The sequence below is a fragment of the Cannabis sativa genome, chromosome 8 (assembly GCF_029168945.1).
Source record: "Cannabis sativa cultivar Pink pepper isolate KNU-18-1 chromosome 8, ASM2916894v1, whole genome shotgun sequence".
Classification (NCBI taxonomy): Eukaryota; Viridiplantae; Streptophyta; class Magnoliopsida; order Rosales; family Cannabaceae; genus Cannabis; species Cannabis sativa.
Window position 1 is genome coordinate 17,520,402 of NC_083608.1, and position 16,606 is coordinate 17,537,007.

A 16,606-nucleotide genomic window follows, 5' to 3' on the forward strand; every position below is an offset into this window, starting at 1 on the left:
AACTTGGCCAACCATTCAGGGATAGAATGAGCAAAAATTTGTGAGGTTTAAGTAGCTAGGCATTTCCTAGCTAACATATTAGCACATTCGTTATGGTTTCTATTTACAAAACTGATATTAGAATCCTTAGAATCCTCCAATCGAGCCTTTATTTGATGCAGAAGTGTTCCAGCAGCACTCAGATGGTTGTCCTGGTTTTTGATTGCTTCCACCACAGCTTTGCAATCCGATTAGATCTCGAAGGGTCTGGTATCTGTACTCAGCCGCCCCTTTAAAGCTTCTAGAATGGCCCAAGCTTCAGCCACAGTCACCGAACAGCTGCTGGGGATGTAAACCATCCCAGCAGTAAGCACATTCCCACTCTAGTCACACCATAAAAAGCCTATACCCACTCCAATTTGGTCAGGATTCATCGCAGCATCACAATTTGCGCATAATTTTCCCCAATGAGGAGCCTGCCAATGTGTCGGGTTAGATGGGGAAGTCACTCTAGTCTTTACTGTTAGAAATTATTTTACCAGGATCTTAGATCTACTCACAAGTATGTTGATTAACACCCTAAATATGAACTTTCTAAAACGATGAAATAAACACATATAAAGTTTAGTAAACCTTACATTGGGTGCAGCAGAATAATATGACTCATTCCGTTCAGATATCTAGCCCTTGAATCCTTTCTGTAGCAGAGCATTATCAATATCTGAACTTGGATCTCTTTCTCTGATTCTTTAGTGCTGAAACTCCTTCTTGCTGAAAGTCTTTCTTCACGATCTTCCTCACTATGATTGAGGTATCACTTGCTGTGTGTGGGCACTACTCTAACACTAAGAATTTCGAAATTCAAGAGGGAAGAGAGAGAAGAAGTGGCGGCTAAAGATAGGGAGAGAGAAAGGCTCAGATTTTTCTCTGAAGGAAAAAGTAGAAAATTTAAGTGTCAATTTCCTGAAGCCTTCACTATTTATTTATAGCATTCCACTAGGGTTAGGTTTGAATTATTTGGCATTAAAATAATGAAAATATTAGAGGGAAAACCCTACAAAAGTGGCCGGCCATGCATAGTGGATTCGGGCCTCACTTTTGCAATTTTGCAGTTTTATCTTTTCTGCATCTGATTTTCTCAAAAACACCAATTTTTAAATTCAACCATTTAAATGCCAATTCTAACTATTTAATAACTATAAATAATTATTAAATAATATTGTCATTTATCATATTTATTAATTGAACCATACAAAATATCATAATTAACAAATATGCCCCTAAAACTCTTTCTTTACAATTTCGCTCTTACTTAGTGAAAAATTCACAAATATACATAGTCTAATTTGAGAATTATGATTGATTAATCAAAACTAATTATATGAGTCTTACAAGCAATATTATCTCAACTACTGCGGGGACCATGGGTCTATATAACCGAGCTTCCAATAAGCAGATCAAGAATTTATTACTAAAATTCACTAACTTATTAATTCTTCGTTGAATCCACGCATAGAACTTAGAATTGCACTCTCAGTATATAAAATGCTCTATATGTTCCACCATATAGACACATCATTAGTTATCCATTTTTATAATCCTAATTTGATCAATGATCCTCTATATGAATGATCTACACTGTAAAGGGATTAGATTACCGTTACACCCTACAATGTATTTAATCCTTAAAACACTTAACCCTGTATAAATGATATTTCAGCTTATGTGAAATGAGATCTCCACCATTTATTTTTGTTTGGTCAAGCTCGAAGGAGATCATCCTTTACTTACTATTCGCCAGATAGAAGCTATAGATTCCATGTTTATGTTAGCGCTCCCACTCAATTGCACTACCGTGTTCCCAAAATGTACGTATCACCCTGACCTAAAAGTAGGCTTAACTAACAAATCAAAGAACACGAATAGCCTCTCGAGATCGAGCCTAATCATAACAGGATTAAGATCATTTGATCTAGGATCAACTAGGCGATATTGACTTGAATAGATATTACGACAAGTTTAATAAATCTAAGTCAAAGTTCAATATCGGTCCCTTCCGATGCATACTCCATGCATCCAACCTGAGCTTTACTTTAACCAATGCTTTGGAAAGAACATAGCATTTCTCCAAATGCAAGTAAACTCTTGTTGTAGATTATCATATCAGTAAAACCCTGTGTCTGATAAATCTAGGAAACTTTATTCACATAGTCATGTTTACTTTCCAATGTGTTGACAGCACAATAAACAGGATCAAGTATGTGAATAGGGTTTCAGATAAATTCATACATTATGTACATATAATCATGAAATAAATCATGTGAACCATGCAACATTAAACGTTATTTCTGATCTATATTAATAAGTAAATATGATTATATTGAAATGAGTTTTATTTAGGGCATAAAACCCAACATTTACATCATCACTTGGGTTGCTATTTGAATTCGGATAAGCTATGAACACCCAATCTAACACCTGAGCCCCATTCATAACAGGGAGCTTATTCCATTTCCTATTGCGATTCTCTCATATAGCCCACATGATCTTAAGAGAGTCTTCAAACTCACTCCTTGTGAGCTTCTCCTTTAAAGCTGTCAAAAGATCAAACATTGACCCATCTCCCAACTTCCCACAGTGTTTGTACCAAGGAAGAAGTTTCCACACCGTTTTTACTTTATCACAATTCCACAATGCATGAGGAAGGGTTTCGACATGACTTCCACAAAGATCACAAACAGGGCTGATATTCATACCTCGATGACACAGGTTTGTTTTTGTTGGAAGCCAATTGTGGCAGACCCGCCACCCAAATAGTTTCATCATCGGAGGCAGCTGCAAACTCCAAAGAATTTTCCACCATTTATTGATTTCTCCCATATTAGAGCATCTTCTGGGATGAAGATTCATTTCCCTCCCAACTCTATACCCACTTTTAACCATGTAATTCCCATTAGAGGTGTAAGGCCAAGTCAATATGTCCTCGGTATATAAGTCTATCGGAATACCTCGGATCCATGGGATGTCTTCCCTATGAAAATGACGATCGACTACCTCCAGTTTCCAAGTCCCCTCCGCTGTTATGAACGTCTGAAGCTTAGTGATCGGTTGTATTCTAGGCTTGTGAGTGAGAATCTCTCCGGAAGGCCGAGGTAACCATTTGTCTTCCCAAACTCTAATGTTCCTTCCATTCCCAACACGCCACCGTGCCCCTTCACTTAGAATCTTGCGGCCCCAAATGATTCCTTTCCAAACCCAAGAAGCCCTCGGTGGACACTTAGCTTCCATGAAAGATGAAGTGGGAAAATAGCTATTTTTCAAGACCCCAGCCAACAAGGAGTGGGGATTATGAATGAGACGCCACCCTTGTTTGGCCAAAAGTGCTTGGTTAAATTCGGTTAGACTCCGAAAGCCTAGCCCTCCATCCTCCTTCGGCTTACAAAGCTTATCCCATGAGCTCCAATGAAGTTTCTTATTGTCTTTTGTGTCGCCCCACTAGAAGTTGGCTGCCATGGTGTGGAGGTTCTTGATAAGTTTCTTGGGAAGGCGAAAGCAGCTCATAGCATAACTTGGAATTGCTTGGACCACGACTTTGATTAGAATTTCCTAACCCGCTTGGGAGAACATTGAGGCCTTCCACCCCTTTAGTTTATTCCACACTTTATCTTTAATAATCTCAAATACCTCTTTTTTCCTTCTTCCCACGAAACTAGGCAGCCCCAGATATTTAGCATGATGAGAAACAAGGCGCACCCCAAGTCTAGCAGCAAGAGCATGGCCCTGAGTAATGGGAACTCTCTTTCCCATACACACCTCTGATTTGTCAAGGTTAATTTGTTGCCCTGACAGCCTGGCATACCGTTGCAATATTAATTTCATATTGTCACATTCATTCTCCCTTATATCTAGGAACATAAAGCTATCATCGACTAAAAATAAGTGTGAGACCTTGACTCTATTACTCCCAAATTGAACTCCATTGATCCTTCCAGCCCTCTCGACTTCATGTATGAGGCAGGAAAGACCCTCTAAACAAATCAAAAAAAGATATGGGGATAGCGAGTCACCTTGTCTAAGACCTCGGGTAGGTTGGAATCTTCCAATTTTCTCTCCATTAATTAGAACTGAAAAGGACAAACTTGTCACACATTTCATTATCTTCTCAACCCATTTCTCCTCATAACCCAGGCCTCTCATCATTGTAATCAAGAAACTCCACTCCACTCTATTGTAGGCCTTTGACATATCAAGCTTTAGAGCCATTTTCTTGCCATTTCCAAATCTTTTTGTCTCCAAGCAATGGAGGCTTTCAAATCCTATTATCGCATTGTCTTGGATTACTCTACCCCCCCACAAAAGCACTTTGTTCCTCCGAGATGGCTTGATGTAGGCTATTCTTCATCCTTCCCGCTAGGCATTTTGCCACTATTTTATAAACAACATTGCATAGACTTATGGGTCTAAATTCTGCCATATACTTCGGTTTAGGGACCTTAGGGATTAAGCAAATAAGGGTATCATTAATTTCCTCCACCTTCATATCATCATTGAGAATTCCCAAGCAAACTTTTGATACCTCATGACCAATAGTCGACCAGTATTTTTTATAAAATAACCTAGGCAGTCCGTCACTTCCAGGAGCTTTTTGGGGATGTATGGCACGCATTGCATTATAGATTTCCTCCACTCTGAAGGGCTCTAATAAATATTTATTTGTGGCTTTAGAGATACAGTTTGGGACAAGCCGCTGAAACTCTTGTAGCTCTTCTGGGGTAACCGAATTCGAAGTGAACAAGTTTATGAAGTAGTCACAAGCCACCTGCCCCATTTGTTTATTCCCTGTCACCCAATTCAGCTTGTTATCAATCAACCCTTTGATGGTATTTTTAGCCTTTCTATTGCTCGCTTTCCGATGGAAAAATTTTGTGTTTTTATCCCCCTCTTTCAGCCAAAGAGCTCTACTTCTTTGTTTCCAGAACTTCTCTTCCTTGTCAAGAAGGATATTTTATTTGTGTTCCAAATCATGTAATTGCTGTCATTCCGTAACATTGGTACTTCGGGAGAGTTTAGAAATTTTTTCTGCATATTCCTTCAACTGTTGTGTCATTTCCTTCCGTTTTACTCTATTCCACTTTTGAAGAGCCCCTCCACATTTTCCTAACTTATCTTTCAGATCTCTAGTTGTCATAATTGGGTTACTATGTTGCCAAGCCGAATTGACAACTCTTGTCTAGTCTTCATCATCTGCCCAAGCACTTTCAAAGTGAAATCGGGTTCGCCATCTAGTCTTATTCGTGGTCATAGGAGAAGAGTCACTTTCTGTGAGAAGAAGGGGACAATGGTCCGAGTTGGTTCTCTCTAAATGACGCACTTGAGCAAAGGGAAACATGTCAAACCAATCCGAGTTACCACAAACTCGATCAAGTCTTTCAAAAATGAGATTATTCTTCCTCCCATTGCACCAAGTGTAATCACTACCTTCAAACGCAATCTCCCGAAGTTTACATGCGTCCAGAGCCTTTCTGAAGTTTTTAATAAGGTATCCCGGTTTGGGAGGACCTCCCATTTTTTCTTTTTGACTCAGGATTTCATTAAAGTCTCCACCCACTGCCCACGGCCCCGAGTACATACGGCAAATCCTGTTCAACAGCTTCCAAGATTGAGTACGTTGACTTGGATCTGGATCTCCATAGAAACTAGTAAATCTCCACCACTGCCCTTCCTCCATTCTAATGAAAGAATCTATGTGGAAAGGGGAGAAAGAAAGAACATGGGTTTCAACTTTCTCGGACCACAACAAAAGAAGACACCCACTCTTACCTCTGGCTTCAACCACAAAGCACCCACCAAAGCCCAATTTGACATGCAAAGCTTCCGCGCTAACATTGTTAAGTTTCGATTCCATAATGAAAACCAATTGAGGAGTGTGACGAATCACCAGGGAGTTTAAGGAACGAATCGTCCAAGGGTTCCCCAGCCCTTGGACGTTCCAGAGCAGAGTATTCATTGCTGTAGGCGACCCTGACTCACAGGGTTCGCCTCTTCAGTGATTGTAGTGGCTGCTGAATCTTCTTTCTGAGAAACATCCTCCACTGTACCGCCATTCTTCCCCTTCTTAGCTTTTGAATCTTTCTTGACCGAAACCTTTCTTCTGTTCTCCTTAAATAAATTCTTCGACACCGAACCAAACACAAATGAAGAGGGCCCGTCCATTGTTGGAATCTCTTGTGAATATGTTATTGGAATGTTGTGGAGGTTGTGTGTCTGAGCTTCTGAGGATGACTGGGTGATCGTTTTTTGTAACTTGCCTTGCCATGAAATGCCTTAGTCTTCCATCATTCTTCGCTTCCCTCTCCCTCCTTCATCACCGAGCCTTTTATCCACTTCAGTTTCCATCATACCTCCTGGACCCTCGTTATTAACTTGTGCCATTAGACTTTGTCCCACTGCTGCATTTTGTGTCAAAGACTCGGTCTTGGAAGCAATTTCTCTTAAGAGGGTTTCCACACTTGTTGTAGTCTCATCTAACGAAGCAAAGGAATTGGATGTTTTGACTCCTTTTACCAATCCCAGAGCCTCCTGATTTACCTTCTTTCCTTGTGTAATGTGGTTTCCTTGTCCCAACCTTCTATCTTGAAATCCATCTCTAGTGTCATTCTCCACTTTCAACCATATCCCATATGCAGAAGCTGTGATATTATCTTCCCCAGTGACTATGAAAGGTTCTTGGTGACAATCTTTGAGGTTGTGGTCGATTCTTCCACACTTGAAACACATAAAAGGCAATTCCTCATACTTAAATGCAATCCACTTCTTCTTACCCGAACACGGCAGAGGAAATCCCGAACATACTGGTTTGTTTATTGACATCCAGACTTGGAATCTGAAATAACCATTCGCCACCATCTTTGAGGCATCTGAATTATGAACCGTGAAAACCTCGCCAGCCATTGCCGCCAATCGCACAGTGTTTTTTGGAGTCAAGAAATCGACTGTTACCCCTAACGCTCGACCCCATATTGGAAAGCAGGTTAGGTCATTCTTCCAAGAGTCGTTCGAGTTCTCCATTTTCCCCAAGATTAATAATCCATTAGATAAATACCATGGCATTTTAGATAAGATTCTACTTTGAATTGACTCAGAAGCAAAGGTAAAAGTTAAGAAAAGACCTGAGTCAAATTTGTCTTTGATCTTTATGTTCCACTCCGCCTCTTTGAGTCACCATATTCCTCCCAGCACCCTTTTCAAAAATCCCCTGCTGTGCTCAATGGTAGTGCACAATCGTCCCCTCAAATTGTATTTCGCAATTGTAAGAGATAGGTTCTTGTCCACTTCCCACTCATCTTCATCCGAGACCTGAAGATTGTGAGTTTTCGACAGCAATTCATCCATTGCTAAGGTGAGAAACACCACCCGACACGTCGGGAACCCTTCGGAGACGAGGGAGGAGTCCAGGGACTAACCAGAGCAGAGCCCAAACAGAGCCCTAGCAGAGAGAATCTTGGAGCGAAAAACGTTATAATTTTTTTGTTTCTACACAACCCTTTGTTTTTATTAGATATTATTAAGATTAGATTTAAAGACTTCTATTCAATCTCGTTCACTATACTAACACGACAATTGACCATGTATTAAAACATGTTCTCGAATTTTAATATCTACAAAATCATATCTCCAAACTTTAACATTTATCAAATTGTATTTCTTAAACTTTAATTAGTAAAATTGGATAAAAATTATTAAATCAAATAATCTCAGGAATTTAAAAAAAAAATAGTAAAAGGTTCAAAAAATTTAAGTTGCATAATTTGATACTAAACCTAAAAACAATTTAGGGCTTTATCTACAAAATGAAACAGCGAGTGAGAACTCACTTCGGACTCGGTGACTCGGCCTTAGCATTTTGGGAAATAAGGAACACCGAGGACCTTTTCTTCAGTGGCTCCAGTATTCGAACTAATCTTCTTCTTCTTCTTACCAACCAACTTGGGATTTCATTATGAGAAAATCATTTCCACAACCTGTAGATCAGAATGGTAAAAATTGTGACTGTTCAATCCCCTAACACCTGAAATAACTCTTCTTCGCCTTCGATCTGTAAGTTCCATTTACCATTATATTTATTTAATTGCTCTTCCCGTGTCCTTTTGAAGATTCTACTTGTTCTGATATGTATATTTCATTTCTACGGAAGGAAATTATGTTACATCGACACAATAAGAGATGATTTTTGTTAGGAATAAATGTAGTGAAAGAAAATCTCAATTTTATTTATTTATTTTGGTGTTTTTGTGTTTTGATAGAACAATCGAGTTTATGGTAATTGGAGTAGTAAAGCATTAAAGATTGTTAAATTAGGAAAGTGAGAACCCATTAGGAAAATCCAGAAAGTGGAGGCTTTCTTAAAGGGTTATAGATAAGTAGCTTTTTTGAGTATTGAAGATTTTAATTTAAGGATTTTATTATACTTAAAAGTAGTTTCTAAAAGGGGGTATTAGTGGTTTAGTACTTTATTGCTCTCAGTGATGATCTGCTAAATATTCTGCTTTAGTTTTATAGAACGTCAAATGAGATTGAATGGGAGAATTTGTCTCTAAGAGATTGAATGGGAGGTTGTTTGGTAAATTTTGAATGTGGGTGTTTTGGTAACTGTGACACAGGCCAAGTTTTGAATCGACATTGAGGATGTCAAGACCTTGGGCCCTTGTTTGTTTGCTCTTGTTAATTGTATTTACATCACAATTTGAATGGAAACAACAGTATGGAAATGAGATTGAAGCTACTCCAGATACTTCCAGGAGGCAACAATATATATCTGAAAGAGAAGAATCTGTCAAAGAAAAAGTGAGGTTTCTTAAGCACTAATCTTCTATACAATGCATCAAGTATAATAGTATATTACACCCATTATTTCTATTTGCTTGTGTACTGAAAGGTTATTAATACAGAAATGTGAATTGTGAGCCTTTATTTTGTTGGCTTGAAGATTTACTGTATTATAAGTCAAATAATTGATTAGGCAGTTTTTATTTGTGGATTTTTAGTTTTGGAATCTAAGGGGCAAGTGATACTATCAACTGGCTTTCTAGTATTTTGTATTTTGGGTAGCAATAATGTATTCTCAGAATTCTAAAATTTTGGTGGGATGTGTTGACAGTAAAATGTTTTTTGTTTATGAACTAGCTTATATATGCATGTTCAAATTCAAATACATATTTGTTGAATTATCTATACTTGATGATAGGCATGGATAAATACTAGTAAACTAAATAGAATAGATTAATTAGCAATGTGTGCTTTTGGATGGAAGTGTCTTAATGAGTTTTGATGTTATTTTTGGCTAGACCTAAATCCAAACCATACATTAGTCCAATTCACATGGTGGCATCATGTGTTTGATATCTTATATAACCTTTTCATTTATCTGATTGTATCCTTTACATCTTCAAATTTCATACATTTGAACTGTTGCTAGCTATATACTATTGGTTCTAGATGAGTTATGAAGTTTGATCCTACAAGATACAACTGTAATATCCATATATCATACTTTGTCTACCGACAATTCTTGTATGTGTGGAGGAACCAAAAGACAGGGTAGGGTTGTCTAATCTTGTTGAGATGTGGCTGCATATCTTGTAACTACGCCTTTGCTAAGTCTGCTAGTTAGAGATGTAACACCATGTTAATTGGGCCACCCTTCAAAAGATTTATGCATTTAGTAGCTGAAGATGATTTATGTTGAATTAGTGTGTTGCATGTGCAAACAATGAGTGATCATCTTCTCATTCACTTGTACAGTCTCCTTGTGGTTTGTGGGGTGAGATTTATTTGTTTCCATATCAAGCATCACCTGTTATGTCATCATGGTTTTGCTCTGAGAACTATGCTTGGATTCTGGGAACCTGTACGGTGTCATTTTGATTTGGAATTTTATTCTTGTGGACTGGATAAATTATAGCTTTGCTCCCTGGCTATTTCTATTTCAGTTGTTATTTGAGTCATCCCAGAAGCATGTAATAACTTTGTCTCCAAATAAGGATAATTTGTGTGATCTCTTTATCAACTCTATAAAGAATCTGAATTTATTTACATAACGTCACTCTTGAACACGCAGCTTACTGTTTTCATATCTAAATTTTTCTTGTCACGTTTTATCTAAAGATTCTCTTTTCCATTTCTTGCTGCCTTTTCTTTTGAGTATAGGATGTTTACCCTGTGATGGGAAAGCTCCTCTGAGATGTATGACCCTAATTCTTATCTTGTTACTTTGCTGCAGATTATTCTCTCTCAGGAGAAAAATATACAGAAACTTAATGAGCTTGTACAAAGTCTTCGGGAGCAATTGCTACAGTGCAAGGGTGAAAATGAGGCTGACAATGGCACTACAACCCCGCTCACAGAACTTCTAACTGAGCTTGAGAGACAACCTGTCCTGAGGACTAGTCCTGGGCCCCTGGCTAGTATGTTTTAATTGTCAACATACCCTAAACTTGTAAGTAGGAAAGAAAAACTTCTCTTTATAAGAATCTAGCTAAACCCGAAATTGCAGAAACAGTAATTATTGTATGTTGTTTAACTTGTAAGTATCTAATCTATTCTATATTGAGTCCAAGATGTTTTCTTTCTTTTTTTTCATGGGGGAAGGTAGTGGTGTGGTGCTATATGGAATTACATACCTTTACAGTTTCTGTATTCTAGTTCAATCTGCTAAAGTTGGAGACGTACCATTACTGTAATACCTAGTATGAAACTTGAATTTGAATTTGAGCATGACAGTATTTTTTGAATTTACACAGAGCCCTAGAAGTTCATTGTAGGTTGGTAAGTTGTAACTATGGCTTTGGTCTCACCTAACAACTTAAGGGGACTGCAGCAGATCTTGTGTTGGAATCTATTAAAATTGACTAAGATTTAGTTAGAATTGGTGAATGGCATTTAAGTGTTTATGTTGATTTCAAGTATGCTGACAATGCCTTTAGTATTAGAGTGTCAGATGTCTTCTTCACTTCTCTTGTTTTACATCTAGTTTAATACCAAATATGATCATCTGTTTTTAAAAATTCAATTTATTATGTATAGGATAATTTTTTTTTTCTTTTTTACAGAATTTACAAGATTCACTATGCATAGGATTTTTTTTTGAAAAAATTACATTTTTCATAGTTTTTTTAGGAAAGATTTTGTAATTTACCATATTTATATTTAATTATAAAACTGGATAAAAGTTTGTTATAATTTTATAAAAGTTTATTACAAATTTATAATTTTCTGTAGACATTGTATATAAAATTGAATTTTACTAATTACATTAAAATAAGGATTTTTTTATTAAAAAAAAAAAAGAAGTTTATCGAAATCAAGTAAGGGGTCCTTTTCTTCAAAAAAAAAAAAGTAAAAGTAAGGGGTCCTTTGTTATGAGGTATTGAAATTAATTTGATTATAGGGAATATTATAAAGGAGAATATAATTGTAGAAAAATGTGTAAATTGTGTTTGGTTGTGTAGGGTAATATGTAATCATATTAGAGTTAATTGAATTATATTGTTTAGTTGAGCACATAAATCTTATATATTATTTTAATATTTCAAAATAAAAATATTTTTTATTATTTGTATTTAATGTTAATTATACATAAAAATCAAATATTTATTTGTTAAAGAAATATATTTATTAATTAGTAAATATTAAATTTCAATATATTTTTTATTAATTTAAATGAATATTTTCATATATTTTATTAGTATGTCATTTCTTTGTGTTCGTTATCATATTTATTTACACCATCTACATAAAATTTATGGATAACATATATATATATTATTATAATAACATAAAAATAATTCATTTTTTTTTTTAAGAAAAGTTCTCACAAACTAAGGATATATCACAATAATTTTTTTATATAATAAATCATAATATATGTTAATGTTATTTAAGTTTATTTATTAATTATATATTACTTAGGGAATAATATTCTAAAGTTAAAATCTGATAATCAACATGTTAAAGGATATATATATATATATATATATTTTTTTTATGGTTTGGGTTGTATTTTAGTAGTTTCTACTTAGGTTGCTATGTAGATTGTGATTTAAGTTTTTAGTTAGACCATCTTCAATATAAAATATAAATATTGTGCTAAATTTGACACAAAAAATGAACAAATTTTATATCTAGCATAATATTTTCTATGTTGCTCCAATGCACAATAACATTTTAAGAGGTAAATTAGTCTAAAAAAACAAAATATCATTAATGACAAACAATAAATTAAATATTTAAAAAATTACTATTCACAATATTATAAATAAATTGTATGTATTAAAGTATTTCATTAATGATTAATGATAAAATTGTAATTAAAAAAGTAGCATTTATTGTGTGCCAAATTTAACACAATATTATATGGGAGAAAATTACACTTACTATGAGTTTTTAAAAGTTCTTATGTTAAATATGATACTTCTAAGTTTGACCAATTCATATGATATTTTTTTGTTTTTAGGTCTTTTTATGGTATTTAATATGCCATATATATGCAAATTAGGTTTTCAAATCCCATATTTAATATTTTTATTTGTTTAGGTAGTTTTATTTGTCACTGATGCTGGAAAAATTATTGAAGTTTGTGTTGGGTTTTATGCCCTAAATAAAACTCATTTCAATATAATCAGATTTACTTATTAATATAGATCAGAAATAACATTTAATGTTGCATGGTTCACATGATTTATTTCATGATTATATGTACATAATGTATAAATTCATCTGAAACCCTTTTCACATACTTGATCCTGTTTATTGTGCCGTCAACACATTGGAAAGTAAACATGACTATGTGAAATGTGAATAAAGTTTCCTAGATTTATCAGACATAGGGTTTTACTGATATGATAATCTACAACAGAGTTTACTTGCATTTGGAGAAGTGCTATGTTCTTTCCAGAGCATTGGTTAAAGTAAAGCTCAGGTTGGATGCATGGAGTATGCATCGGAAGGGACCGATATTGAACTTTGACTTAGATTTATTAAACTTACCGTAATATCTATTCAAGTCAATATCGCCTAGTTGATCCTAGATCAAATGTTCTTAATCCTGTTATGATTAGGCTCAATCTTGAAAGGCTATTCGTGTTCTTTGATTTGTTAGTTAAGCCTACTTTTAGGTCAGGGTGATACGTACATTTTGGGAACACGGTAGTGCAATTGAGTGGGAGCGCTAGCATAAACATGGAATCTATAGCTTCTATCTAGCGAATAGTAAGCAAAGGATGATCTCCTTCGAGCTTGACCAAACGAAAATAAATGGTGGAGATCTCATTTCACATAAGCTGAAATATCATTTATACGGGGTCAAGTGTTTTAAGGATAAAATACATAGTAGGGTGTTACGGTAATTTAATCCCTTTACTGTGTAAATCATTCATATAGAGGATCATTGATCAAATTAGGATTATAACAATGGATAACTAATGATGTGTCTATATGGTGGAACATATAGAGCATTCTATATACTGAGAGTGCAATTCTAAGTTCTATGCGTGGATTCAACGAAGAATTAATAAGTTAGTGAATTTTAGTGCTAAATTCTTGATCTACTTATTGGAAGCTCGGTTATATAGACCCATGGTCCCCCCACTAGTTGAGATAATATTGCTTGTAAGACTCATGTAATTGGTTTTGATTAATCAATTATAATTCTCAAATTAGACTATGTCTATTTGTGAATTTTTCACTAAGTAAGGGCGGAATTGTAAAGAAAGAGTTTATAGGGGCATATTTGTTAATTATGATACTTTGTATGGTTCAATTAATAAATATGATAAATGACAATATTATTTAATAATTATTTATAGTTATTAAATAGTTAGAATTGGCATTTAAATGGTTGAATTAGGAAATTGGCATTTTTGAGAAAATCAGATACAAAAGGTGTTAAAATTGCAAAATTGCAAAAAGCAAGGCCCAATCCACTAAGTGCATGGCCGGCCACCTTTGTAGGTATTTTAAGTTGATTTTTTTATTATTTTAATGCCATATAATTCAAATCTAACCCTAGTGGAATGCTATAAATAGATAGTGAAGGCTTCAGGAAAATTACACTTCACATCAGAAAAACCTGAGCCTCCTATCTCTCTTCTCTAGCCGCCACTCTCACTCTCTCTTCTTCCTTGATAATTTTGAACTACCTTAGTGATTAGAGTAGTGCCCACACACATCAAGCAATACCTCAATCATAGTGAGGAAGATCGTGAAGAAAGATCATCAGCAAAGGAGATTCAGCATCAAGGATTCAGAAAAAGAGATCCAGGTTCAGATATTGATAATGCTCTGCTACAGAAAGGAATCAAGGGCTAGATATCTGAACGGAAGGAGTCATTATGTTCCGCTGCACCCAATGTAAGGTTTCCTAAACTTTATATGTGTTTATTTCATCGTTTTAGAAAGTTCATATTTAGGGTGTTAATCAACATACTTGTGAGTAGATCTAAGATCCTGGTAAAATAATTTCCAACAACTGGCCTCAGAGCCATGGTAATTGATTTACTTGCAAGAAATATCAACTTTAAAACGATTGTTTGTATGTTTTTGGATGGTATCATGTTGTATTGAGTGTTATTTGATAATTGATTGATGTTTGTAAATTTTCGTGAAAAAAAATTGCGATTCTGTTTCTGGAATTATTTTTATTGGATAGTATGGAAAAAATTAAGCAAGTTAGCCTTTTACAGAACTCAATTTCGATTTTATTTGAATTAGTTTTGATTTTTTGAAGATTCGAAAAAATCGGAGCTGTGCTGAAATTTTCCTGCGATCGCGAAAACTGTCCGTATAGTTCACAATTTTTTCGTTTTTCTTCGATTTTTCGTGCTTTTTCATGGAATTAACTTCCGATTTTTTGTATAGTTTTGTATTTATACTATTACTATTCCTAATTCAATTCTAATTATCATTTTGAATTAATTTAATATTTTTTAAATTTAATTCAAGATATTAGTGTAATTTGAATTTGAATAGAATTAGTATCTATCTTCTTGCTTAAAAATCTATCTTATTTTTAAATTTGATTATATCTTATCTTAATTTTAAATTTAAGGTCAGATTTTATATATATTTTTTAAATTAAATCTTTTTTAGATATTTTGACCTTATTTAAATTTAAAATAAGATAATTATAATCATGTAATTTTAAATAGATGTAAGATATTTTGCTAACTTTTAAATTTTGTTATTTTATTTATTTAAATTAAATTTAAAATTTGAAAAAGATATTTAACTTATCTTTTCTAATTTTTATTTATAAAATAACATTTAAATTTTAAAAGTAGTTAGCAAATTTTGAAATGATCTTTAGGTTGGTTGAAACCTAATTTTTCAAAATTGTAGGTTTAATTTTAAATTTAGATTTTTTTAAAATTTTGAATGATTCAAATTTTTTTTGAAAATTTTCGAAAAAATTATTTTTTAATTAGTTAATTATTTCGAAATTAATTATTTAATTTAAAATTAAATAAATCCTACATCCAACTATCCAGCTAACCTTGTTGCAGGAGTATGTGTTTTAGCTTGTTTGTAAGTTTTCAAAACCTATTATTACTTGATTGCAAATAGCCATGATCACTTTTTGCCAGATCTAATGATCTGATGGCTCCCTTGGTCAAGTTAATAATTTGTAACAGGTATATTTACATTCTTCTTTCATCTGTGTATGACCTAGCAACATGATATGATCCATCCAAAGTGTGCCTGTGTGAGCCTATGTGTTTAATTTGATTATAGATACATATAGGTTGTTGTTGCTAAAATAAATTATCATAGTTCTTGATAGAATTTATTTAGGCCCATTTAGTTATTTGGCTTATTCAATTAATAACAGTTGTTCTTATTAAGGTTAAATTCCTCTCTTTTGGGCCTTGTGTGAGAGTTGGGAGCCATAGAAGTGGGTACGACATACTGAACCCAGCACCCCCTCACATGAACCACCCCAATTGTGAAGGCCCATTTGCCTGATTTGAACAACTGTACTAGGTTAATTACACTAGTTTAACCTAATAAAATTGATTAGCAACATAATTAATTTCATTTATTTTGAAATTAATTTAAGAAAATTATAGTTTAAAGAATTTTTTATTCTAAGCTAAACTATATGTATTTTCTTGTATTTAATTAAATATAGAATTATAACCATCTAGATTCTTTCTGGAACTTAATTTAAATTTTTCATTAAATATTTTTATTTAAGTTGATATTTAGTTATCAACAACTAACCAACTTAAATCTGAATATCTTTTGAATTTCAAATTTCAAAATTAAGTTGAGGAATTTTAGGCATTGGTTATTAAGATTCTTTAGATATTTTTTAAGTTAATATCTTTTCGAATATTAACTTAAAATGGAATATTTTCAAATTAAGTGGTTACAACTTAATTTTTGATATTTAATTAAATTTAAATTTGAAAAATATTTAAGTTCTAGATTTTTTCTAATACAACTTAAATTAGATATTTTTTTCAAATTTTGTGGAAAAGATACTTAGTCAAATAAGATATTTTCTAGATAGTTATTTCTAGACTACTTATTATTTCTAATATTAAATAGGAAAATATTATACATTGTGAAA

The 16,606-nt window shown here is 33.8% G+C and overlaps 2 protein-coding genes across 2 annotated transcripts; one reads left to right on the forward strand and one right to left on the reverse strand.

Moving 5' to 3' along the window:
* Positions 1–5,209: 5,209 nt before the first annotated feature.
* On the reverse strand, positions 5,210–5,986 carry LOC115699849 (uncharacterized). The gene has a single exon (XM_030627392.2). It carries the CDS (start codon positions 5,984–5,986, stop codon positions 5,210–5,212), a length of 777 nt encoding a protein of 258 aa, XP_030483252.2.
* Positions 5,987–8,217: 2,231 nt separating this feature from the next.
* LOC115699068 (uncharacterized) lies at positions 8,218–10,806 on the forward strand. The gene is made up of 2 exons (XM_030626279.2): positions 8,218–8,823; positions 10,259–10,806. The coding sequence occupies exons 1-2, from the start codon at positions 8,665–8,667 to the stop codon at positions 10,451–10,453; spliced, it is 354 nt and encodes a 117-aa protein (XP_030482139.2). The 5' UTR covers positions 8,218–8,664; the 3' UTR covers positions 10,454–10,806.
* The last annotated feature ends 5,800 nt before the right edge of the window (positions 10,807–16,606 follow it).